The 27,701-nt window shown below is 41.5% G+C and overlaps 1 protein-coding gene across 2 annotated transcripts in view; it reads left to right on the forward strand.

The window, feature by feature from the left end:
• Nucleotides 1-27,701, forward strand: part of map3k22 (mitogen-activated protein kinase kinase kinase 22) — a 98,587-nt gene that overhangs the window by 42,090 nt on the left and 28,796 nt on the right. For both annotated transcript variants that reach the window (XM_048529655.2, XM_048529654.2), the window contains exons 4-11: nucleotides 3,325-3,365; nucleotides 4,145-4,244; nucleotides 6,882-6,995; nucleotides 8,800-8,911; nucleotides 13,774-13,907; nucleotides 16,331-16,404; nucleotides 21,524-21,585; nucleotides 26,261-26,353. In XM_048529655.2, the coding sequence (XP_048385612.1) occupies nucleotides 3,325-3,365; nucleotides 4,145-4,244; nucleotides 6,882-6,995; nucleotides 8,800-8,911; nucleotides 13,774-13,907; nucleotides 16,331-16,404; nucleotides 21,524-21,585; nucleotides 26,261-26,353 (730 nt within the window). The remainder of the gene's footprint in view (nucleotides 1-3,324; nucleotides 3,366-4,144; nucleotides 4,245-6,881; nucleotides 6,996-8,799; nucleotides 8,912-13,773; nucleotides 13,908-16,330; nucleotides 16,405-21,523; nucleotides 21,586-26,260; nucleotides 26,354-27,701) is intronic.

Genomic DNA, 27,701 nt, shown 5'->3' on the forward strand with positions numbered 1-27,701 from the left:
TTCCGCCATCTGCAATCTGACCCCACCACCAAAGACATTTTTCCCTCTTTCCCCCCCACTTCTTATCAGCTTTCCGGAGGGACCACTCTCTCCATGACTCCCTTGTCTGCTCCACACTCCCCTCCAGCCCCACCACACCTGGCATTTTCCCTGCAACCGCAGGAAGTGCTACATCTGCCCCCACACTTCCTCCCTCACCCCCATCCCAGGCCTCAAGAAGACTTTCCACATCAAACAGATGTTCACCTGCACATCTGCCAATGTAGTATACTGCATTCACTGTTCCCGTTGTGGCCTCATCTACATCGGGGAACCCAAGTGGAGGCTTGGGGACCGCTTTGCAGAACACCTCCACTCAGTTCGCAATAAACAACTGCACCTCCCAGTCGCAAACCGTTTCAACTCCCCCTCCCATTCCTCAGACAACATGCCCACCCTGGGCCTCCTGCAGTGCCACAACGATGCCACCTGAAGTTTGCAGGAACAGCAACTCATATTCCGCTTGGGAACCCTGCAGCCCAATGGTATCAATGTGGACTTCACAAGCTTCAAAATCTCCCCTCCCTGTACCGCATCCAAAACCAGCCCAGCTCGTCCCTGCCTCCCTAACCCTGTCCTCCCCCCACCCCGCCCACCTATCCCCTCCTTCCATCTCAATCCCCACCCCTGTCACCTACCTACTAACCTTGATCTGTCTGTCCTCCCTGGACTGACCTATCCCCTCCCTAACTCCCCATCTACACTCACCTTTACTGGCTCCATCCCCGCCTCTTGACCTGTCTGTCTCCTCTCCACCTATCTTCTCCTCTATCCATCTTCTGTCTGCCTCCCCCTCTCTCCCTGTTTACTTCAGAGCCCCCTTTCTGTCCCCCATTTCTGACGAAGGGTCCAGGCTTGAAACGTCAGCCTTCCTGCTCCTCTGATGCTGCTTGGCCTGCTGTGTTCATCCACCTCTACACCTTGTTATCTCAACTCATGGGGTGAAATGAGTTTGGGGTGAATAAGAGATCAGATATGGAGGAACGCAGACTTCTTAGAGGGTTTTAGTGCTGCAGGCAGTTGCAGAGACAGGTGGGTAGAGGACAGAAGCAAGAGAAACCCTATCATTGGCTGACAGGTTCATGAAATGAAGGGGAGTAAAGCAAGAAATATTCTGGTCATTTTTCTGGGAAGTTGTCAGGTACAGTTGAGGATCATGAAAAATCGCTGGTTTGGATGTTCATACCGGAATAGGTATGATGGAGAAACTGGAAAAATAGAATGGAGTAATTACAGGAAGTAGCATGTGAGGAAGTGTAGTTGAAGTAACTGTGGATAGCAGAGAGCCTGTCATGAATATTAGTTGATAGACAATTCCTTGAAATGGAAACAGATACATTGAGGAAGAGAAAGGAAGTGTCAGAAGTGGACTGTGAGCAGCTAAGGGGAATTTAGAAATTGGTAGTAAAGTAGATGAAATCAGGGCAGATATAGGCATGAGTGTACCATACAAAGAGATGATGGAGACGCCCAATATGGGATTGGAGTAAGGAATGTGCCACATATCCTACAAAACAGTGGGCATAACGAGGACTCATGAGAACCAAAGCAACACATTTTCAAAGAAGTGAGTGATGTTAAAGAAGGAGTTTTTCATTGTGAGAACCTATTGAACTAGGCAAAAGAGAATGATGATAGTGGAAACTTGTTGGCCTCCTGTCAAGAAACTTGATTCCACATCTTTCATAATAGCTGCCTCTGCTCCTATCTCAACTCCTCTGCTGTTGAAACCCTAATGAATGCTTTGTTACTTCAGTAACTCTCAGTTCCTTGCTTAAATTTACGCATGAGCTTTTAAAACATCACTCCAGCTTCTATCCTGTACTCCAGCTCTACAATCCTCTGAGTGTTGTACTAGTTGTTATTACTATGTTGTCAACATGGAAAGTAGGAGCAGGGGTAGGCCATTTGGCCCTTCCACCTGCTCTGCCATTCAACGTGATTATTGCTGATCACCCAACTCAGTAGCCTGGTCCTACTACTTCCCCTTTCCTTTGCCTTTTGCTCAAATGCAATACCCAATTCCTGTTTGAAGTTTCTCACTGTTTTAAGCCTCATCTGCTTTCTGTGGTAGCGAACTCCATGGGCTGATCACTCTTGGGGTGAAAACATTTCTCCCCATCAGTCCTCAATGATTTACCCCATATCCTCAGACTGTGACCTTGGCTCTGGACTTCCCTATCATCAGGAGCAACCTTCCTGTAACTTGTCTGGTCCTTTTAGAATTTTAAAAGTTTCTATGAGATTGCCCCCTCATTCCTCTGAACTGCGGCAAATATAATTCTACTCAACTGAACTATCCTTGGGTCTTGCCATCTGGAGAAGCAGTCTGGTCAACCTTTACTGCACTCCATCTCTATACCGAGAACATTCCCTCTCAGATACGCTGACCAAAACTGCATACAAAGTTCAATGTATGATCTCACCAATGACCTGGTAGTTACAGCAAGACATCCCTGCTCCTGTATTTTATTCGTTTTGCTATGAAGGCCAGCATACAGTTTGCCTTCTTTATCGTATGCTACACCTGCGTGTTTGCCTTCAATGACTGGTACACAAGGACACTCTGGCCTTGTTGCACATTCCCCATTCAGAATTTACACTAACTCAGATAATGATGCGCCTTTCTGTTTTTGCTCCCAAATTGGATAACCTCACATTCATCTAAATTATACTACATCGTCCATGCATTTGCTCACTCAATCATCTTGTCCAAATCACACTGAAATATCTCTGTATCCTCCTCACAGCTCATCCTCCCATGCGCCTTTGTCATCTGCAAACTTCGGGATATTACATTTAACTTCTTCATCTAAATCGTTAATATATATTGTGAATAGCTGGAGCCCTCCCTAGTGCTGATCTCTTTGGTACTCAAATAGTCATTGCCTGTCATTCAAAGAATGACCCACGTAGGGCTACTTTTTAACATGCTTTTTTGATCGATTTCAATACACTATCCCAGTCCCAAGTGTTTTGATTTTACACACTAATCTCTTGTGGGACTTTGTCAAGGGCTTCCTGAAAGTTTTAAAAGACTTGCAAGTAAACCACATCCACTGGCTTCCCCTCATCGATTCTACAAGCTACACTGTCTAAAAATTACAGTTGATTGATCAAGCATGATTTCCCTTTTATAAATGCATGCCGACTCTTTCTGTTTCTGCTGTTGTTTTCCAAATGTTCAGCTGTTAAATCCAATGTCCCTCAGTACATTCGCAACCTTGATAAAGGCATTTTGTTTGTGCTGTTTCGATTCTGATAGTCATTTTTCTATTTTTGTAGAATGAGGTAAGGATCAAGTTTGAGCATGAAGGAGAAAAAAGGCAAGTTATCTTTTCAGTTTATTTAACAAAATATCTTTTGTTTCATTTTCTATGTCTTTGACCAGATCCAAGTAGGCATGTATTCATTGGTTTGGTATGTTAAATGGAAACTGGTAAAAGTAAATTAAATAGTGAACTTATGCAAGAAATGAATTTGAAAAGAATGTTTCCACTACTGCCAATGCATACGTTGCTCAATGTGATACTCATTGAGTCTTGTAGGTGCACAAAGTTGAATTGGTTGATCTCAACTGGAATCACAGTGAGAGATCTATTATTCACCTCTGTATTCCTATTCTGGGCCAAAGTTAGTGTGTGGGGGAAGCTAATGGAGGTAGGGAGAAGATGTACATGCAAATTAGCCAGACTTCTCACCAGAAGTAGCTCCTTACTGATAAGGATATACTTGGGTTGTTTATTAATGAAGACAGGATTGGAAATGACGGTGATTTCCTCACCTGCTTCCCCTCCTTTGGGTACTGTAGCAATCTGCACAAATTCTGCAGTTATGTTCTGACTGTGGAATGTATATAGCCTGGTGAGAATGATTGGAATTCAGAATTGGAAAATTCCAATACGCAAGACAAAATCTTCACAAAGTCTGCAAATACTCAGTGTATGAGTTCACATTAGGATGACCACTTGACCTGGAAGAGAACATTGATAGATGTAAAAGCAATGTTACATTTTCTTAAGGTGCTGTGAGGCCCTTGCCTCATCATGAAGGGATTACATGGAATTGTAAATACTTAAGTAATCTGAGGATTTATTTTTTAAAGGATCATGCAGTTTTCTAGACCAGTGAAATTGAAAGACATGCTACAAAAAGTCAGCGATGCCTTTGGACAGCAAATGGAGCTACACTTTATTAATAATGAGGTACAGTTTTCTGCATCATTAATTTGTTTGTTATTAGCTTTTTTTTAACAAAATAAAGACAGTGTAGGGGCAGTCACTGTGCAACCATTGGATGGTCAGGAATATCCGAACCAATATTAGAAACAGCTAGTTTGTAAATATTTACTTCATTCTTTTGGTCCTTGAAGTCTTGACTCACTGGCTGATTGAGAGTCCTGTTTGCTGTCTTGTAAATCCCTGGTTGTGCAATTTCCCTGTATGCTAGTTCTGGTGATATAGGAATGGCAGGGAAAGAAAGAGCATGCTAACAGAGTTAAGGGAGAAAAAGAAATGCAAAATAAGGGCGTGAGAAGCATGAATAACAGAGAAATAAAAGTGGAAGAGTGAAAAACATGGAGGACAAGGGCAGACAGCTCAGGTAGGGTGTGCCACCATTGGTGCTGTATGATTGTGTGACTTTAGGATTTTGACTGGAGGAGCGGGTCTATTTAAGGGTCTTTCAGATTTGTCATGATGATAGAGATGTGAAAGGCTGAGTTTTGTGATGGCCCCAGAACCAAAGAGTTTGAAAACTAATGATTAGATAATTTGGTGTTGAGAATAACATTTGATGTCAGTTGGCATTTATATCCCTTGGATTTCTGTTCCTATGTCAGGAGAGGACTTGCAGCTCTGCAACCAGGAGAAAGTGCTCTGGATTTTTGTTCTGGTGAGTCTGTGTGTTAGGTGACCTCTGAGAAACTGCTGAGGCTGCTGGATATGGAGGCAGGCTAGGGAGAAGGCCTACCTTGATGCATTGGCACTTGGTCAAAACAGTTGAAAAAGGCAAAAGGAAAGTTCACATTCCTGTTGATAATCCATTCTGTACATTTAAATTCCCTCAGATAGTTGTAAAATCATTTTAAAAACATGTACAAAAATTTATGGTCTCACTTTCAAAACTCGGGACTGTCAATCAAACTGTAAACTGATAGGTTTTATGATACTGAGGGTTTGTAATCAGTACTAATCCCACAATGATAACCCTCAAGCCTATATCAAAAGACAGAGTGAAATAGAAAGCAGTGATACTTTTAACACTGCAGATAGTGTTTTCCAAATAATTAAAGGACAAACGTTTTAAGTGTCTCTATAGCTTGACTGCGCTTATGAATAATTCCTTTTGACAGCTTTTACAGCTCTCTTGACTGTTCCCATAGGCTTGGTAGTTCCTATACGTTTATGCACATTTTACACACATTTATTTCTAATTTTAACAATCCAAATGAGCTTCCTTTCTCAACGGGTATTCCATCTCCCACAAGGGTAATTATAGGATTACCTTACCTTTCCAAAAGGGGAACTCTCCAAAGAACTCGGCTTGTCTTTAGGCAGTTTTAGACCTTTTCCCATCAGGTCTAAAGTACACAAGTTGTCTTTTGGACATCTTACGAGTGAAAACCAGATTATCTTGAAGGAACTGCACTCGAACATGTTTAGTTTGCCTCCGTGAACCATTGATATGGAAATTAGAACCCACCCCTAAAACTCCTCGCAGCCCCTTCACAAAATGGTCAGTTTTCCCTTCAATAGTAGAACATTCAGGTTGAGGCCTCTGCTACTATTGTCATTAACAGCTGATGGGTGCGACATCATTACAAAAATTCAAGCCTGACGATCTGTTAGTGCCAACTTTCATTTTGAACGTTATCAGGGTTCATAATTAAATGAAGTTCTTTTTAAAGAAGGAAAGACTTTGTAACAGAATGATGGGAGATAACTAAGAAGGGGGTTGAAAAGCTTGGTTTTGAACAGCGTTTGATGGTGAACTGAGCAGTAATATGATGGAGGAACTCAAGTTGAACATTGCACAATGCAAGTATGTAATAATTGAGAACTGTACTTCAGATGGTGAAATAGAGAGCAGGCTGAGTGAATGAGTGAAGATGTTATCAATGGTAAGGATTGGGGAAATTAAGTGAATAGTTTGCATTTTTCAAAAATTCATTAATGGCTTATAGGCATTGCTGACCATGTCAGCATTTATTGGCCATCCCTAATTGCCCAGAGGGCAGTTAAGAGTCAACCCCATTGCTGTGGATTTGAAGCCACATTTGGGCAGACCTGATTAGAAATGGTAGATTTCCTTCCCCATAGGATGTTAGTGAACCAGCTTTGTTTTTCCCAACAAGGATTTCATGATTATCACCAGGTATCAGTTTTTTTTATTGAGTTCAGATTCCACCATCTGCCATGGCAAATTCAAACCCAAGATCCTGGAACATCATTCCAGGCTTCAGGACATTAGTTTCATGATAATACCTCTCAGCCATCACCTCACCTAATTAAAAATGAAGATTTTAAGGCGATACACTGGGGAGGAGTAAGCCGGTTGTGGGAATAATGAGATGGTTGAGGGGAAAAAAAGGGACTTTGTGCACAGTGGGATCCCTTTATAGGTTTGTTTACCACTGTGTCAGTCCTGATGAGTACATGACAAAAAGCTTGTGTCTTTTATTTTAGGAATGCTCAGGATTCAGGTAGTGAAATGTTTGCTGAGCTTGGGCTTGTTTTAAGTGATTTAGAAGGAAGAATGCTGGAAAAGTCAAGCCTGAATAATTTCTAGTTATGTGCTAATCTCCTAATCTATGAACTTTGTGTTTATAAATTACCATTCAGCTTCGCACTCCACTACGATGCCAAAATGAATTAGACAAAGCAGTTGAGCACTTGGACCTCAATTCTAGTATGAAAAGCCTGAGGATTTTGGTTATGCCTCGAAAGAACAGCCATGTGAGTTAACTTGTATAATAAACACCTTTTAACTATTTTTCTTGAGTCAAAGATATTAGATATGCTTGGCTGATCATATGCTTGGCTGATCAAACCTAATACTATTCTTTATATGAGTCAAGCAGGTGAACTGAAATCATTGGGATATACACACTGCTAGCCTAAAAAAAAATTCCACTTATTCCTGCTTTCTGCTTCCTGTTAGCCGACCAGTTTTCTATCTGAGTCAATATGTTATCTGTATCCAATGAACTTCTGTTTCCCACAATAACCTTTGATGTAGCACCTTATCAAGCGCCTTCAGAAATTTTAAAGTAATACAATTCATGGGTTCCTGTTTACAGCATAAGTTACTTTTTAAAAACTCTGTCGTTGGAAATCGGTGTCACTGGCTGGTCAGCATTTATTGCCCTTCTTTAGCTGCCCTTCAGAACCTGTCTTCTTGAACTGCTGTAGTCCATGTGCTGTAGGTAGGCCCCAATGCCATAAGGGAGGGATTCCAGGATTTTGACTGATGAACGGAGATGTACTTGCAACTCTGCATGGTTAGTAGCTTGGATGGAAATTTGCAGAATGTGATGTTCCCATGTATCGGCCGCCCTTTTCTTTCTAGATAACAGTGTTCTTGGGTTTGGAAGTTGCTGTCTAAGGATCGTCTAACTTGTCCAAGTTTTTGCAGTACACACTGCTGCTACTGAGCATTGGCGTTGGAGGGAATGGATGCTTGTGGATGTTGCGCCAATCAAGTGGGCTGCTTTGTCCGGGATGGTGTCAAGCTTCTCAAGTATTGTTGGAGCTGCACCCATCCAGGCAAATTGGGAGTGTCCCATCACACTTCTGACTTGTTCCTTGTCAATGATGGAGAGGCCGAACTCCGATAAATTAATTAAATACTGTCTCCAACATTTTCATGTTCTATCGTCTGGCATCCAGAACTGGGCACAATAATGCAGTTGATGTCTAACAAGTGCCTTTTAGAAGTTCAGCACCACTTCCTTACGCTTGTATTCCAGACCCATTTTATTAAAGTCTAAGATATTGCATATTTTATAATCTAGCCTTCCATGTGTCCTCCCCACTTCAATGATATGCGCACAGATACATCTAGTTCCCTCCATGCATTCAACTCTTAAACATTATACCCTTATGTTATATTGTCTGTCCATGTTCTTGTAAAGTACGCCTCCTCATTCTCTGCTTTGGACTTCAGCTGCCACCAACCTGCCCATTCCACCAACTTCTAGACCTCTTCTGTATTCTTCTGGATGATCCATTTCCGTTTCACCACCGGGCAAAGCATTTCTGCTTGGTTACTATTCCCAACTGTGTCCTTCAGGTTCAATAATTTTATTCCGGTTATAACTAGTCACACAATATGCTTTTTCTAAAAAAGCTAGCAAAAAGGCAAGTCCACATTGGTCTACATTGTTGCAAACTCTGTGTCCCTGAGCACAAATATACAATTGTCTATTGCTGCTGAAATCTGCAAATGTGGAGTTATAGAACAGAAATGAAAGATGGCATCAAGTCTGTGCACTTGAAAACAAGAACAGAATATCTCAAAGTAGGCAGAGTGTGTGTCATCATCTGAAAGACAAAGTAGATCAGAAGTAGATCCTTCATTAGATCGCAAGGGACTTCACCCAAAATGCTAACTAACTGTTGATTGGCTTTCAGATGTTGATTGGCTTACTCAGCATTTTCTGTTTGCTCCAATTTCTATCATCGGCACTTTGTTTCAGCAGCGAAGTTGATAAACCAGAGATAATGTAGTATTAATTTTATTTCTATGCAATTCTAACAGATGAACTGTAAAACCACGGAGAAGTTGCCTGAAATTAGAATGGCAAAATCTATGGGAGACTTGTTGGGATCATTGTATAAGGGGAATGAGCGTCATCGGAAGCTCTCAACAGGTGAGGCAGTTAAGACAATATTCTTGTGTAAATACTCTCAGAAGTAACACAGAAAAAGCTGGAGAAACTCTGCAGGTCTGGCATCTTCTGTGGAGAGAGATACATAGTCTAATGTGGACTTGAAATACTAACTGTTAGTCTCTTCATAAATGCTGCTAAACCCTCCAGGTTTCTACAGCACTTTCGATGTTTGTTTCTGGTCTCCAGCATCATCAGTTTTTTGATATGGCATGTAATCTGTTCTAGATTAGCTCATCTCAGTCAAAGGAAATGTGGTAGAAGCTGATACAAGACATCATAGTAGACTTAGGTCAAAGGCTAGAAAATCAAGTGGGATTCTCAGTTGTAAAGGTTCCTGCATAGACAAGATTGCCATGAGCTTGACTTGCCCCTCACTTCCAAGTTTGACTTAGTCTACTTCCAAATCAATAACAGCCATGTGTAGGAGTGAGTTCAACCTGCATGGAACGTCACTGCAACAAGGAATCAATGCTTTCAAGGGCTTGGTCTCTATTGACCTGCTTTTCCCAATTTTTCACTTTAATTTGATTGCACGTACTCAACTTTCTCCTAGGCATATTTACAAAATCCACCCTGAAGCTAGCATCCACCACATTGAAACGAGGAAAGATCTTGACAGCGGGATGTCATATAAATGGAAGTTGTTGCCATTGTCGTGGCTTCTCAGTTATGGTGTTTCCTCCCTTTTTCCTTACCCAGTTGAAATGACAGAAACTTGCATTTCAAAAATAAGAGATTCAAATCCATGTTGAGTCTTGTACAGCACTGTACACTGAGTTGGGCATAGCTGCAGTTTTCAGCCCATTTTTCATGAATGTAATTGTATTTTTCATTCTCACCCAAAATATTGATGCCTGCTTCCTAACTAGCAGTATTTTTCCTCTCTCGTAGAAATCCTGACCTTTCCAACACATTTTTAGCACCTTAACCCTGAATGCCATAATTTTAACTCACTTTATAACTTTACTGCGAATGATTTCTTAATCTTGTCAAACTCTGAACCGGTCGTTTTGGTATTCTGTGCATTTTTCTGCCTTAGTGTACCTCTCGCATTGGTTGTCAAGACTGTACTCTGAAACTCACTTCCACATCACACCTCTTGCCACTTTCAAAAATCTGCTCAAAATTAACCTGCTCAACCAGACTTCCTGTGACATCCCCTAATCTTGCAGCGACGTGGTGCCCGCTCTCAATTTGTAAAGCACTTCAGGCATTTATGACCTTAAAGGAACTCGAAGAATGCAGACTTTGTCACCTGTAGGTGAGACCAGGTGGGGATGGCAATTTTCTTCCCTAAGGGACATTAGTGAACCAGATAGGTATTCCCCAGCAATTGAAAATGGATTCATGTTCATCATTTGACTCTTAATCCTAGAATTTTAATGAATTCAGATTCCACCGTCTGCATGGCAGAATTTGAATCCGGGGTGCCCAGAACTTTACCTGAGTCTCTGGCTTAACACTATAATACTACCAGGTCCCCGCTGCCCCTTTGTAGCCTAGAATCTGAAGCAAATTATAGTACTTTGTGCCCCTTGGTTTTCCTCCACTCAACTCTTGGGCTGGCTACTATCAGCTAATTTAGCAAAAGGTAAACAATGAGACTGTTGTTGATTTCTCCAAGTTCACTGTGGCTCTGCGAATTTGTAGGAGTAGGATTAGAGTGACTGTGGAACTTGAGAACTGACTGTGTTGAGGTTAATAGGAGTTCATTAGGGGCACTTGGTAGAAACTGGCTTTTGGCAGTACATGAGTGCTGTGAGAATATTGACCTCCCTGTCCCCTCATTCCCACCCCTCCAGCTGAGAAAGACCGCAGAAATACTGCCTGCGGTAGATAGAGGCACAACTTTAAAAAAAAGTATTCTCATCTATCTTTGGAGAGGGTGCAGAACTGCCTCAGCTTGACCCTCAAACTGTCTCTCCTGACTGGGCCCACTTGCAATTTTCTGAAAGCTGGTGCACTTCAACTCACGTAGTCTTCAAACTTGGTGAACCTCACCAAAGCTGAGGGAACAGGAATGCTCATTATGACAAGTCTTGAGCTTTAGTTCTAACATTTATGCAGCAGTGGCCTTGTGTGGGGAGGGAGCCTGAGGCATCAACTAGGACTGTTAAAGATTTTGTAGGTGATCTCATGTAAAGTTTCAAGTGATTCCTCTAGAATCACTTGCCAGAACAAGTACAGTTGGTTCCTCGTATATTGTCTGACAAAGTCACTGCTAGAGATGTGAAATTTATTGTTGTTGTTTAAATTATTGTTGTTAGATTAAATTGTGCTACATCTGATTTGAAATGAACAGATTTAACCTCCAAATGAGTCTGAAGCCAAAGACTTATTTGTGCTATCAGAAGACTGACTGAAGTTCATTATTGTTAATCATGTGCTTCCTGCAACATTAACAGCTTAGGCTAACTTCCTCTAACAGTACTCCTGTCAGTCTGATAGCAAGCTTGACATTGAAATGCCATTGACTTTTATGACTGCTGGGTGCATGGTTTAACTCTCTTAGCAAAATATCACTTTAATAGTTCTATTTTTGGACCAAAAAAACCACTTCAAATAAAGATTTCTGAATATTATGTGCTGTTTCTGAGCAGTAGAATAGTCTGCTTTGAAAGAAAAGAATGGCTTGAACGTGTATAAACCCTTTTCAAAGCATTAGGATATTTCCAAACCTCAGAATGCTTTTGAAGTGTAGTCACTGTTGCGGTGTAGGAAATACCGTATCCAATTTAGAAAGAACATAAAACATTACAGCACAGTACAGGCTGTTCGGCCCACGATGTTGTGCTGAACTTTTATTCTAAACCTAAGGTTGATCTAACCTCCACCGCTACCTTATACTATCATCCATATGCCTATCTAATAGTCGCTTAAATGCCCCTAATGAGGCCAACTCTACCACTGTCTCTGGCAATGCATTCCATGCCCCTCCCACTCTCTGGGTAAAGAACCTACATCTGATGTCTCCCTGCTATCTACCTCCTTTCACTTTAAAGCTAATCCCTCTCATAAAAGCTGCTTCCACCTTAGGAAAAAGTCTCTGGCTGTCTACTGTAATATACCTCTGATCATTTTGTATAATTCTATCAAGCCACCTCGCATCCTACATCATTCTAAAGAGAAAAGCTGTAGCTCCCTCAATCTTTCCTCGTAAAACCTTCCCTCCATTCCAGGCAACATCCTGATAAATCTCCTCTGCACCTTTTCCAACGCTTCCACATCTTTCCTGTAATGAGGTGACCAGACCTGGACACAATACTCCAGATGTGGTCGAACCACGCTTTTCTATAGCTAGAGCAATGTTCCAAAAACAGCAATGTGATAAATGCCCAAGGTATTCTGTTTCTAAGGTGGTTGTCAAATGATAAATATTATAACCAGGTTACTGGGGGTAATTGAGATAACAAGATGTAGAACTGGATGAACACAGCAGGCCAGGCAGCATCAGATGAGCAGGAAAGCTCTCATTTTAGGCCTAGACCATTCTTCAACCCTTGCTTTACTTCAAAATAGTAACGGCAGATCTTTTAGTTACACCTGAGAGGACAAATGTTACATCAGTTTAATGTTTCATCAGATGGCATCTCCAATAGAGTACACCTCCCTGTATTTCCTAGATATCTGGGTGGTTAGGACTGAAGTAAGTTATGTGCTTCTAAATTCTTCTTTATTGTTTAACAATCATGCTGGAGTCAAGCAGGAAAGCTTGTTACTGATAAGCAAAGATTAATTCTTATGATTCTCAAGACTTCAGCAGCATTTTATTAGTAGCACTTCAGAAGAAAGTGGTACATTCAGAGTGGAGAGAAAAGGTTTCTATATGTGGATTATTTTGCTTAAAATTTATATTTAAAATACAAGCCTATTAAAATTATCAATTAATTCTGGGCACTTAGAAAAGTAATAGTGAACAGTTAAAGCAGATTCCCAGCAAAAAATGGGTAGCATAGGTTTAATATGGGTTTTTGAATAGGTCTTAAAGGGGAGCAAGGGCAGGTAGAAATGGCCAATAAATACCAGGAGTATCCTCACCATGAAATATAAGTTTGAATAAATTGAGGGTTAAAAAAATGATCCTTATGCCAGTGTTACTATAGACAGCATCCATGATCCTCATCTCAGCCTGTACCACTCTCACAGAGAAATCATTTTCACTTCAGTGCATGAGCAGACTGGCCTGCTGTCCTCCCCACACTTCTTCTGATCATTTAGATCATGCCTTACTTGTACCTCAGTGCTATTCAGCTATCTACATTCCAAACGCTGATATCCGTGCTTGGCGAAAATCTATTGATCTTGCTGTTAAAAGTTAAATTGTGCCAATGTCCATCGTGTTTTTAGGAGTAGAGTGTGACAATATCCTTTCTGTTTAACGCTTTGTGATTTCATTGCTGATTTGGCCAGCCCTGAATTAAGATTTTGCAGCTTTGTTCTGGTTTCCATGCTAAAAGAAAATAGATTTTCTTATTGATCCTATTGCATCTTTTCGTTAGTTTAAACACTTCAAATAGTTCATCCTTTTATTAATACGTAATGGACTATAAGCCATGCCTTTCCACATAATTTAGTCCTTTAAGCTGTGTTTGAAGTAAGGTAAAGTCACCATAGTCCCAGGAGCTGTTCTTTCAGTAGAGAGACGATTGGTAACATTTTAACTTGGATCGTTCTAGTGAATATGCACATCACACCAACTTAAGATCTCTAACATAAGCTATGTAAGGAATGTCCATGTCACGAAGGCGATCTTGAAATTAAACTATCTTTTTGTTTGGTTGCAAAGATTTTTCTTAATCAAGTGAGCCCCTGTATATTCTAACTTGTTCTGCTTGCCACAGGTTCCCTGCATACAGGACGTAGCTCGCCTCCACCTGGCAGTGTTCCTGATGGGCAGCAGCAGTTTGTACGGCAAGGATCCTATGCCAGTATCCACAGTGAGGGAGAATTCATCCCAGAGGCTTTGGAACAAAGTGTAAGGGTCATTCTACCTCCTGAATCAGTTGATGCTATACGGAGATGCTGGAGATACTTGATCGTGCTTAGTGAAAGTACACTTCTTGGTGCAATAGGGGAAAACCTCTGTCCTATAGCTTCTTGTCTTAAAGCAGTAAATGCTGGAGGTACACAGTACAACAGCAAGCATTTTTAAGAAAAAAACATGATTTAATGCTTTGAGTAAGGCTGTCAGGAAGGGATTTTGATGAAAATCACTTTGGAAAATTTCAGCATCGTCTGATGGTTTAACACAGGCATATAAGACCAATTACCTGATATTAACATAGAACATAGAACAGTACAGCACAGAACAGGCCCTTCAGCCCACAATGTTGTGCTGACCATTGATCCTCATGTATGCACCCTCAAATTTCTGTGACCATATGCATGTCCAGCAGTCTCTTAAATGTCCCCAATGACCTTGCTTCCACAACTGCTGCTGGCAACGCATTCCATGCTCTCACAACTCTCTGTGTAAAGAACGCGCCTCTGACATCCCATCTATACTTTCCTCCAACCAGCTTAAAACTATGACCCCTCGTGCTAGCCATTTCTGCCCTGGGAAATAGTCTCTGGCTATCAACTCTATCGATGCCTCTCACCTCGCATTTATCCAGGTTGAACTCCATCTGCCACCTCTCAGCCCATCTCTGCATCCTGTCAATGTCCCGCTGCAGCCTACAACAGCCCTCTATACTGTCAACGACACCTCCAACCTTTGTGTTGTCTACAAACTTGCTGACCCATCCTTCAATCCCCTCGTCCAAGTCATTAATAAAAATTACAAACAGTAGAGGCCCAAGGACAGAGCCCTGTGGAACCCCACTCACCACTGACTTCCAGGCAGAATATTTTCCTTCTACTACCACTTGCTGTCTTCTGTTGGCCAGCCAACTCACCTCTGATTTTAATACATTTCTCATGATGTTAGTTTCCATGAAACACAATTGGAAAAATTGTTTAATAAATTGTTGATTTGATATTACATACTACAGTAAAACAACTTTTTATTCCTGCTCCATGGAGATGAATTGTCCTGCAATTTCACGGTATTTTGAAGTGCTGATGCAGTGCCTCATTTTCAGCAGTCTGTTTTCAAGTTTGGAAAGGATGTACTGAACATTAATATTCACCCGTTAAAATGTAAGGTGATGCATAGTTTGTGGTGTAATGCAGCAAATATTAGATGAAATGTGAGCAGTTTATCAAAATTATTTCTAATCTAATCTGAATACAGTTTCTGTTCCGCTTGCTCACTCAAAGTCATGCCAAGCTTTAATAAATTAGGTTTCTAGTTGCATGCATTTGCTGCTGGAAACTTAGGCAATTACCCCATTGTATCTTTTCATTTAGTGAGATGAGTGGAAAATCATGGCAAGGGGGTTACTCAAATCCGGAGACGCACCCCTTATAAAGTGGCAGTCCTGACTTGCAAAGGGCACTTAATTAGCCAGGGAGGTGCTATGGCCAAATTTCACCACATTCCCACCTCTACCAGAACTATGTTCCTGGCCAGAAGGCCCATGGTGTCTATCCTGAGACCCTTCAGTTACCAGTTAAGGCCACTTATACCCCTCCATTCATCATGTCTCTCCATCAACATCAGCAAAACAAAGGAGCAGGTGATTGACTTCAGGAAGCAGAGCAGAGGGCATACCACTGTCTGCATCGATGGTACTGAGGAGGAGTGCCCAAGTTAGTATGTGCTGATATTTTTTTGGATTACTTAGGGGGTCTGATGCAGTGGCTTCATACATTTTTATGTGCGTGTTGTCCGGAGCTATGGATTGTGCTGATAAAACCTCCAGTCACACGTCATTCGTTCATCTCTCCTATTCTTATTGTCTGCCATTGGCATGTGTTAGAAAGATTTGCAGATGGATAACCTACCTATTTGGCTGTGTTATGACCTTTCCTTGACTGTCAGGTCCTGGGGTAGAATTTAGATTCAGAACTCTTGACTCCGAAGCTGGGATACTATGCACTGCACCACAAGACCTCTATAGCTTGTGTGCGTTGTGCCTCTGAGGAGGCATGATGGAAGAAGTGGTGACTTACTCACAAGTGAAGACCATTTGTTTGCTGGGTTTAGTTGCTATTAGCTCCACTGTTTGCAGAGTCACCTTGGGGAAACTGTAACTCATGCAAGGTAAGAATGTTCCTATTGCATTGGCACTACTCTTAATATATTGGAAAGGAATGTATAGATTTGCACAGCTGCATCCTTTTGTTTCACTGGACTTTTTCCAAAGTTGAAAGGTACAAACATATTCAGTTGAATTTGATTCTACATGTATTCCTGTATGTAGTTATAGTATGAAATCAGATTTTTTTGGGGATCTGTAGTTCTGACTGAAATTTCAGTTGACCTATTTCAAAGCTTGCTGTTCTTAACTACAGGTTTTGGATCCGTTCAGCAGTGCTGAGGCATCACTGTCTGGAAGCTGTCAGTCGCTGGACACATCGATAGACAGGTAGATACTTGCAATTATGAAAAATGACTGAACAGTGTTGATGTATTTGCAGGTAGTCCTTCATTAAGAGAAGAGATTTGAGCTTTGCTTTCTATTCTCTTGTGTAGCTTGGTTCACATCAACTGCATGAACCCAATCAAATTCATAATTTCAGTTGATGCAAGTGTTCAGCACTGAGGGAGCAATCATTGCTTGAATAGAACATTAAGTTGGAGTTATGTCTACCTGTTCAATTTTGAATTAAATCCTGCAAAAGGTTGATATTCAAGTGGATTGAAAGCAGTGTTCATCTAAACTTAGCGAGGGTGAAAACATTGGACTGTATTTTCTGAGGAGGGGCCAACTCAAGAAGGTTGTCACTGCTGCTTCATTTTGACACATTGAAGGGCTGTGTGTTTCTGAAAGGAGATTCTGATCAGGGCTTTTTTCAGAATGCAGAGCTGCACTTCCATTCTGATAGCTCCCTCGTCATGTAGAACTGTCAGGGGAAGGAGAACCATGCCCTTTTTTTTAAATCAAAGCAGTCAGTTGGTGTGTTCTGAAATTTAAAGATCCAGCGTCACAGAACCCCCACTTTGGGGGGTCTACTGTGAATTAGTAACTACTAAGAAAGGAGTGATGTTAGTACTGAGAGGGTAGGGTGCCAGGTGAGAAGGGTTCCAGGTAGGCAGGGTACCATGTGGGTAGGGTTAAAGTGCTGGGTGTAGGGCACCAGGCGAGGTGGGAAGGACACCAGTTAAATGAAAAAGAATTTAGTGTATTTTGGGCTTAGTGTCATTCTGGGGGCAGGGGTGGTGTCAGCTCTGTGGTGGGGTAGACCAAGTCCAGCAGTGGGGCAGCATGGCAGAGGGAGTCAGGTCTGGTGACCAGGTGGGCATTGTCAGGCCCATCATTGTGGGGGTCTATAGGTGTGAGGCTGGAAAAGCACCGTAGGTCAGACAGCATTTGACAAGCAGGAAAGACAGCATTTCAGGCCAAAACTCCTGTTCAGGATTGGGGAGGGAGAAGAGAGCCCAGACATAAATAGAGAGAGGGGCTTTGGGCTTGGGAAAGGGTAGAAGAGATAGTGATACGTGGATGCAGGTAGGGGATAATTGTGATTGGTCTGTGGGAAAGGTGGAGTAGTTAGGTGAGTAGGAAGATGGACAGGTTAGGTCAGGTCAGGTCATGAGGGGGGAGGGCTGGACATGGGATAAGGCTGGGGGTGGAGGGATTTTGAAGCTTGTGAAGTCAATGTTGAGGCCATCAGACTGTAAGCTTCCATGGCAAAATATCAGGTGTTGTTCTCCAGTTTATGTTTGGCCTCACTGACAGTGGAAGAGACGAAGAATGGACATGTTACTAGGACAGAGGGAGGGGTAAATTTAAAATGGATGGCTACTGGAAGGTCGGGTTGGTGATGTGTGCCAAGTGCAGATTCTCCATGAACCAGTCCCCGAGTCTGCATTTGGCATCCCCGATACACATTGGGAGCAACATATGTTTGGATGAATTGCAGGGAAATCTCTGCCGGATTTGGAAAGATTGTTTGGGGCCTTGGACGGAGGTGAGAGGGGAGGTGTAGAGGCAAGTGTAGCACCTCCTGCAGTTGCAGGGAAAGGTGCTGGGTGTGATGGGGTGTATGGAGCTGACAAGGGAGGCACGGAACGAACAGCCCCTGTAGAAAGTGGACAGGGGTGGGGAGGGAAATATCTTTTTTGCTGGTGGGGTCTGATTGTAGGTGGCAGATGTGTAGGTGTCAGAGGATGATGCTTTGCATTCAGAGGTTGGTGGGTTGATGTTATTGCTCCTCAGATACTGTCTGAACTACTGTGCTTTTCCAGCCTCACACCTACAGATTCTGGCTTCCAGCATCTGCAGTCCTTATTGTCTTCAGCAGTGTGGGAACAGCTCATTTGGTTCCAGCAGCTAAGGAAGCGGCATGATCTCTAGAGTAGAGAACAGGAAGTTTGCGTCCAGAGTGAGGATAAAGGTGTTGTTTCCAAACCCAGGGAGAATGTCCTAGGTTGCGAGATGACTTTGGGTCCCAGGCGCAAAGGGGTGGGTGTTGGGTTCAGTCACAGGTGAGTGTCAGGTCTCAGGAATGGGGGGTATGCCGGGTCTGGAATGGTTGAGCTGTGGGACTCCACAGGGTCCCTATGTGCATTTACCATACATGCTTCAGAAACAATAATACGGCTAATCGGAAAATTCAGGCTATTACTCTCCGTTACACATTAACTACTTATATTTTTTGATGAACTGGATATTCTAAAGACTGTTCATCTCAGGTTGGGTTGGGGTGGAAAGTCTGCTCTGGACATAGCTCCATCTGACTCCCTGACAACTATCTAGGAACTATACTAGGTTTTTAATCCTTTTAACTTGTTCTGGATAACTGTTGGTTTAACTGAGGTGGAGCCTTCTGATTCTCCAGTTTTAATGGACTCTTTCAGTGGTTTCTGTCTCCAGCAGAATTACCCAGGAAATTGAATTTTCAGCTGCGCCTGAATTTTATAAAAAACATTAGACTATTGGGCTCTTTACCCTCCTCAAGCTTTTGTTCTCTGGAAAATAGATTGTCAGTCCCTTGAATGTGTTCCACCATTTGATTAGATCGTAGCTGTTCTGCACATTAACTCCATTAACCTTGGTTTCCTAACTTTTAATGTCCTAAACTGTAAGCTTTACTTTGCTCTTTAATGTAGCTTGAACAAGTTTTTTTTTAGTGAAGGATTTACATATTTCTACTACTCTTTATGCAAGGAAATACTTTCCAATATCGCCCAAAGTGGCCTGCCTCTAATTTCATGGAAATGGCCCCTTATTTAGGATTCTTCCTTCAAAAGAAAAGGCTTTTTTGTCTATCCTATTAAGTTTTTTTTTGAGTCATCTTAATTACTTATGTAAGATCACCACTCAATCTGCTGTATTCAAGCAAAGCCCAGCAGATGTTCCTCTGAGTTGATGCATAACTCCAGTACAGCAATGATGAAGCAGCATCGCGCACACTTTCAATGACAATGTCTCATTTCTGTGTGTTGGGGACTGTAACTTAATGGAGTTATTCAGGGTCTAACCAAAGCTCTGTACAGCTGTAGCATAATTTCCACATCATCTTTTGATGTTTCAACACTTTTGTTTGTTTGTTTGTGGGTATTGGTACCAAAACCACCAATTCCTGGCCATCTGTGATTGTCCTGGAGATGTTAGTGCTGAGATACCTTTTTGAACGCTGGAGTCCTTGATGTGTAGGAGAATCCCAGGATTTTAACCCAGCAATGTTGAAGAAGTGGCAATGTAGTGCCAAGTCCATTGTGCTTCAAGGTTAGATTCTTTCTTGTTGGAAATGCTCATCGCCTGGCACTTGCAAGGCACTAGTGTTACAAAGCTTGAACATTGTTCAGGTCTCGCTTGCAAATGACGCACAATGATCAACGAACATCCCAACTTACAATCGTAGAGTCACACTGCACAGAAACAGATATTTTGGCCTAACTTATCTGTGCCGTTCAGGTTTCCTAAACTGAACTGGTCCTATTTACCTGAATTTGGCTCATATCCTTCTAAACCTTTCATATCCATGCACATGTTCAGTCTACCTTTATGCGTTTTAAGACCTCCTCTTCTGTAATGCTGTCTGTTTTCAAGACTTCTAATCTTATAATGAAGGGAACAACATTGATGAACCAGTTAGGCCAAGGACACTACCCAGAGGAACCTCTGCAGAAACATGCTGGAGCTGAGATGACTGACCTCCAATAACTACATTTTTCTTTATGCTAGGTATGACCCTAGCCAGTGGAGACTTTTCCCGACTCCAGTTCTGCTAGACCTCTTTGATGCTACGTTCAGTCAAATGGTGCCTGAATGCTTTAATGTCATTCTCGCCTCCTGGCTTTTTACCAGATTCTTCTTGGGTGCATTCAGGTCATCTTTTAACACTTTGTCTCTCGCAGCAGTACGGCACCTCCCTTAAAGATGTTTCAGTACTGCAACCAAAAGGGTGCTGTATCGATCAGAGTTGCTTTGCAAAGTTCATATTTGCTCTTGACAATTCTAATGCAGAACCTCACCCCAGGCAATTCCCTGCAGATGTCACAAATTGTTGGTGCTGCGTGTGGGTTGGGAAGTCAGGCCTCCAAAGATTCAGTCCTAAGTACTACCTATTCCTCCTCTTACTTTGAAGTGTTTTTGGATGAAAGCAATGACATTCTTATGGTTGAGGACCAAATTTTAGATATTTTTATTCAACCTGTTCAGATCTGTCAGTACCCACCATTGGAACAGATGGGATTTGAGCCCAGTCTTCTGGCTCAGTGGTACTGTACTGAAGGGTATCAAGGGCCAATTTATAAGTTTACTCCACCCACCAGGAGGCATCGATTCAAGACTTGCATTAAGTCCATTGGTAGTGGCAGTCATCGCCATTGGGCCTTCCTCACAAAGGAGGCAAATCCACTGCAATTGGAGGTGGACTGGGGTATTGCAACGAAGTCCAAACTTTTGGTGAGAAATCGCTGATGGGAATAAACAGTGAGAAGACCTGGATAAGCTTTTTTTTTTTCTCTCTCTCTCTCTCTCTCTCTCAAACTCCTTGCTTCCTAATTGTATGATGCAAGAGTCTGAAATTATTAACATGTTGGCGGATTATTGTGTATAATGACGTTAAAAATGGGCTTTTGAGCAAATCCTTTGCAATACATTTCAAATCCACTTGTGTGTAACTTCAGAGATAACAAGGTGTGGATGAACACAGCAGGCCAAGCAGCATCAGAGGAGCAGGAAGGCTGATGTTTCTCATCTGGACCCTTCTTCAGAAACTCTTTTTCTGAAGAAGGGTCCAGACCCGAAATGTCAGCTTTCCTGCTCCTCTGATGCTGCTTGGCCTGCTGTGTTCATCCAGCTCTACACCTTGTTATCTCAGATTCTCCAGCATTGGCAGTTCCTACCACCTCTGTATGTAACTTCACTTCTGTTGGCGCTACATAATCGCCACATAAATTCTTGCCAAAGATTCAAAAACATCAGATAATAACAGAATTTTAATTAAATTTACAATAGTACGGTGAGGATTAGTAGTCATATATTTTGATTTCTAAACTCTTTATATGCTTTCATTATTTTTCAAAATTCATAGCCCATCTTTCACTCAGCCTGGAGTTGCGAAGAGTTATCCTGGTGAATGCTTCAACTTCAAAGGTAAGAATTTCATATGAACTGCCCATGATTGCTGTCGGTTGCAAAAAGATAAGTCAAAATTGCTGAGAAAACAGGGTTCAGTTTAGGGTAAGGGTAGAAAAAGCTAAGCAGTTATTTGAGAAACAGTCAGATCCTCTGGTGGGTGGGAAGGTAGGTTTGTGTGGAAGGCTCAGATGGATTGACTGAAGTGCCTCCATCATTGGAATTAGTTTGTGAGTATGTTGGTAATGAAGAGAATGTACTGGAGGTGAAGAATAACTCACCTACACAGACATGATGGTGGTGATTCATGTACAATGACATGATGCCCCATGTTTCATGATGAAACTTACAATTGACAGCATCTTGAAAAGTGATGAGTTGAGTCTCAACTTTGACAGGCCAAGAGTAGGAATGGAATCGTGGCATTGGTACTCTGCAATAAATCTGAGCTAGAGGATCACTAATGGGCAGTTTTTCTATGCCCATCTCTAGTTATCTGCAAGATCATGGTTGAGTTGCCTTCTTTAACTGACACAGATAGGTTTCTAGACTGAGCTAATACTTTAATGTCCTGACTGTTCAAATTGTTGTAGCACTGATCCTGTTAGGTAGTGATAGCAAGTTTTCTATTAATTAGAAACAGTGGTGAATTATTGGTGGAACGTTGTTTTCAGTAAGTGGTGGAGGAATAGAGGGCAGTCCTGGAGCATTGACAGTGTCCTTACATCTGAGCTAGTCCCACCTGCACCAGTAGTGTGTAATACTATCTCTGAGCAGGTTGATTAAAAATATCTACCCTAAGGAACGGGATTGGGGAAGGGGCCCCTTGTGATACAGTGGTAATCTTCCTTCGTTTGGACCAGGGAAGTCCCGTCTGCTCCAGATATGTGTCATAACATGCCTGAACAGATTGATTTAGCAAATATCCTGTTTTTATTCTTCTTTTACTTCCTCTTAGCAGTTGGACTTAAATACAGAGTTTCTTATGCCATTTCTGAACACGCTTAGAAGTCAACTACAATTCTTTGATGTGGAGTCACATGTAGGTCAGGCTAAATGTGGATGACAGATCACCTTCCGTGAAAGGTGCCAATAAGTCACATTGGCTTTTCAGTCTATTTATCCTGATCGCCATGACTGATAGGAGCTTTATATTTCAGAATTATTCTGATTAGTTCTGTTTAATAGTAGACCTTTAACTCATTTGCTCTACGGCTTTAGTCCAGGCCACTGGATTACTAATACAGTAACATTATCTCTGTTCTACCTTGCCCTATGATAGGAGGATGTGTTTTGCACACGTACAAGGCTGACATAGGACGTTAGGCAGGTTGGTCACCCATGGTTAGCCTCCAGCCCAGTCAAATTCTCACTTAATAACCATATCTGAAAATTTCTCAAAAGTGGTCAGTGATTATAATCACGAGCAAGAACTCTCTTTTCTTAACCTTCCCTGAATTGAAAAACAAAAAGCCTTCAAAAACCGACCCAACTTCTTTTTTCATGTAAACCAGCGAACAGTACAAGCCAAGAATTAAATCTTGGCCTTGTGACGCAGTAGTAGTAACCCTACCTTTGAACCAGAAGGTTTGGGTTAAAATTCCACTTTCCCTAGACACCTCTGAAGAGGTTGATTTAAAAATATTTTAAATCTTGACCTAGCTGGCATGATTACATCAGCACCATATATGTGCCTATTAAGCTGGCGAGAGTCTTTCAATCTGGACTTGAGAACATCCAACTAAGACAAAAACAGCTATGTTAACAGCTATGATGGTCAATAACCTGCTTACATCGACAAACCAGACTTAAACATGAGGAATAAATTGGACAGGTTATTCAAAAGATGCTGACGCCTGAGGCACTGTCTCTCTCTCTCTCAGCAAGGAATTGTTGGCTAGCTGGGGATGGAGGGAGAGGGATAAACATTTTGACAGAATGATTTCAGATCAAGTTATTGCTTCACGAACATGTGTATTGTATCAATGTACTAAGGAAAACCCCACCCAAGAATTAATGACTATAATTAAGTCAGCATGGCTTTTCATGCTTTTAAATCAGACCAACACAAGACGAAGTGCTCATTTTTTATCTGGCACGAATAAGTTTAGAATAAGCACTTATAATTAATTAGCATATTCAACATGGAAAATATCCCGAAACTCTGAGCAGCTGGCAATGTAAACTGAGTAGGAGTGAAATGGAACATGACTTTTTGCTGTATTTTTTTTTCAGATGAATAACGTTGAATTAAGAAAAAGATGCAATAGGGAATAGCCAGAATTTTTGAAATTTCTGTCCCCTTCCATTATGTCATTCAGTTGATGTTAAACCTGTATCAACAAAAGCGCAGAGCCTTAAATTTAATTTTAACGAAGTATGCATTATTTGTGAGTACTGTTAGAGGAAAGTAATGTGAGAGGCAGAAGAGTGACAGTATTTCTCCACATCCTCATGATGTGCCATCCCTTAGATTTTAACAAAAGTGCACTCCAATTTGGTGCAAGGAGGTTTGGCTAATTTCAGACCAGCTGCTCAATTTGGGATTTGAACTAATCTTAATATTAATTCCAAATTCCATTGAAGTGAACAGATGCATCTTACTGTTATGTAAACAGACTAGATATGCCTTACCGTAGCTGGAGTCATACTGAGCTCAAGGAAGATGGTTGTGATTTTTGCAGGTCAGCTATCTCAGCTCCAGAAGTTCCTCAGGGCAATGAATGAAAAGTGCTGCAGACTGAAATAAAACCAGAAGATGCTAGAGAAATTCAGTAAGTTTGACAGCACCTGAGGAGAGAAAAACAGAGTTGACATTTTGAGTCCGATAAGACTGTTAAGTTTTTATGCCATTGAGAGAGAGGAAAAGGTTTTGGATGGAATAGCTGGTAAGGATGCAAAAGGGAAGAAAGAGTGCTAATGATGATAAAGGACCTCTGGAGGTATAAAATAATTCTGAATGATTAATGTGCGAAGGAAAAAGTGGGTTTGTTCTGCAAACAACAAAGAATTTTTTGAACTCCATGTTGAGGCTAAGACTATAAAATATATGCGCAGAAACAGGCTAATCAGAATATCAAGTCTCTTCCACCATTCAATAAGATCATGGTTGACCTGAAGGTCCTCACCTCTCTATTGCTGTCGTTTCCACATTACTTTCGATTCCCATAATGTTTATGTATCTATTTCAGCCTTGACCTTAATGGCACAATCCCGACAGCTCTCTGCAGTAAAGATTTCCATTCATCACCCTCTGGGAGAAAAAAAATGCCTCTTCGTTTCTGTCTTAAATGGGCAAGCCCCCTCCTCTGATGTCTTCTGGTCCTGGGCTCTCCCACTAGCAAATGCAACCTCTCCGCATCGACTGTGTCAAACCCATCATCATCCCGACTTGGAGATCCTACCATGGAAAGTTGTTGACTAATTTCACCTAATCTGCTGATTTCAGCAGGATTTTTTAAAAAAAGTGACCACAAAAATTTGACACCATGATGGATGGAGTGGTCAGCACTGCTGCCTCACAGCACCAGGAACCTGAGTTTGATTCCACCCTTGGGCTACTGTTTGTGTGGGGTTTGCATCTTCCCCCTGTGTCTGCGTGGGTTTCCTCCGGGTGCTCCGGTTTCCTCCCACAGTCCAGTATATGCAGGCTAGGTGGATTGGCCATGCTAAATTTCCCATAGTGTTCAGGGATGTGTAGGTTCGATGGGTTATAGGGAGATGAGTCTGGGTGGGATGCCCTGAGGATCAGTGAGGACTTGTTGGGCCAGGGGCCCTGTTTCCACACTAATGGGATTCTATGAAGCTGCTGGATTGTTGAAGTAGTTTCATCAACGCTTTTCATTAGCATAATAATACTAAGAACTGCGGGTGCTGGAGATCTGAAACAAAACCAGAAACTGCTGGTGAAACTCAGCAGGCATGGTAGCATCTATGGAGGAAAAAGCAGAGCTAATGTTTTGAGCCCAGTAATGGGCAATAACACTGGCCTACCCAGCCACATTGTATCTCCTGACAGAATTTTTTAAAACAATGAGTTTTTCAACAATTTCTGTTTTCCCCTGTTTATTTTGAATTCTTCTCTTACAGTTTCAGAAACATCTAAAGTAATAAAAATACCAGATAAATCTTTTCAGAAATAAAAGCTTACAATTTGAGTTCTAGACAGTGATCAGTAAATTCAAAAAGGAACCCAATGAAAATGTTATGTTGCTTTAAACACCAGAGTCGTACACATAGTAGAGCTGGAACAATCTGCTGATAGGCTCTGGTCCTCAAGGGATGCATGAACCTTTCTCAAATTCAGCTTCCTTGGCTCTGATGTAGCACAGACTAACATTTTGAAAATGGAAATATTTGAAGTGTACATTAAAGCCACCCTGCTGATAAGATTACAACATGTGAACTAAATTTACAGAGTCTTACATTCCTAAACACTCACGTAAGCAAGAGATTCAAAACATTGAACAAATGAGCAAATGATCATTTATTTCACTGCCCTCTACTTCCTCTCTGAACAGATTTCATTAAATTTTTAAGACACATTGATAACTGTGATCAGCATAAATCAGGACAAACCTGTTTTTGGTAATGGAAGAAGTCAAAATCTAAGTTAGCTTTGTCACCACGTCTGTGAAATATAAAATTATTCTATTAGAAATTAGACTCATTTCACTTTTGTTTTCTCTTTCAGAACCTGCCAACCACTATTGTGAAAGAGCAGGAAAAGGTGGGACATATCCACGGCAGTATCACGTCTCAAATCACCGCAAGGACTACAGTGATGGTAAGTTAGAGCACAGATTGTTTGAGATTCCTGTTCAAATATGACCATCCCAACTTTGTTGTTTAATTCCCTGGAGCAAAGATTAGTACCTTTTTATCCAATGAAAAATGCAGAATATTTATTTGTTTTTCTGCTGGCTAGCTGCTTGCTGTAAAACCTCTTTCCTGGATCCCAAAACACATCTATTTCATCATTTAATTTTGATTTAACATCTCAAAACCTGAATTTGTTCCTGTGAAAATGGGTTATAGGTTGCAGAATTAACTACCAGCTCACTTCAGGAAAACAATGGAAACAAAACATTTGGCATGCTATTTTAAAAGTGCTGTTACATTTTCACACATATTCAAAAGTTCTGTTTTTTTTATAAGAAAAGGCCTCCTTTGCAGTTGGAATTGTTTGACACTTGTTATACACAATTGCAGGGATACTAGGAGATCATTAATACCAGACCAATGGTAGCTGCTGTTTGTGTCAGAACTTGCAGAGTGTTGGCAGGCACTCCAACTTTGAACACTTCCTGGACCCACCCACTGCCCACACACATGCATTTTTTCCAGTGGGTGTCAGGGAATAGTCATTTGCTGTGAGAACTGTGTTTTTACTTACTGCCTCTGGAACTCGGAAAGGTTGAATTAAAATGAATGAAAAATGTTTGCTCTCCCAATTCCACCTTCTTTATGATCAGGTAGCTCAGCACAGGTGGATGAGTTGGGTCTTTTGCAGAGATTAAGTGCACATTGGCAATGAACCTATGAACTGAACTATTGACACAAGTTTTATTAAAGGTTGCTGCCCTTTTGTTTTCTTCTGCCCCTACTGTACTCCCTCTTGTTCCTCACTTCAGTTTATAGCTGTACCATTCTAAATGGTAAAGAACATTTGTTTCGTGTAATGGTTGCTCTTTAAATTAATTTATGTCGATGAAATGAATCCAGCTCAAACATAAAGTACTCTGATGCACTTAATTAAGTAGCAGAATTGACTACAACTGAGTGATACTGCTGTCAGCATTGAATAGGGACATCATGGATTCAAAGCCCTTCTCCAGAACCACAACATTGCATGAGTGAGGGAGTGCTGCATAGTTAGAGATAATCTCTTTTGGATGAAAAATGGAACCAATGCCATGGATAGAATTTGATATCTTCCCAGAAGCAGGAAGGGAATGTAGTGTGGATTCTCTTTCATCAGGCGACCAGTTGCAGGATGGAGATTTCATTGCTTTCAAGACCCTGCCTCCTCCCATCATGATTAAGTTAAGGGCATGAAGGATGGAGCACTCCATGGGCCAATTGAGGACCTTACCGGCTGCATCCTGTTTCCTTGATATTCATTCATTGGGGGG

The sequence above is a fragment of the Stegostoma tigrinum genome, chromosome 5 (genome assembly GCF_030684315.1).
Source record: "Stegostoma tigrinum isolate sSteTig4 chromosome 5, sSteTig4.hap1, whole genome shotgun sequence".
NCBI lineage: Eukaryota > Metazoa > Chordata > Chondrichthyes > Orectolobiformes > Stegostomatidae > Stegostoma > Stegostoma tigrinum.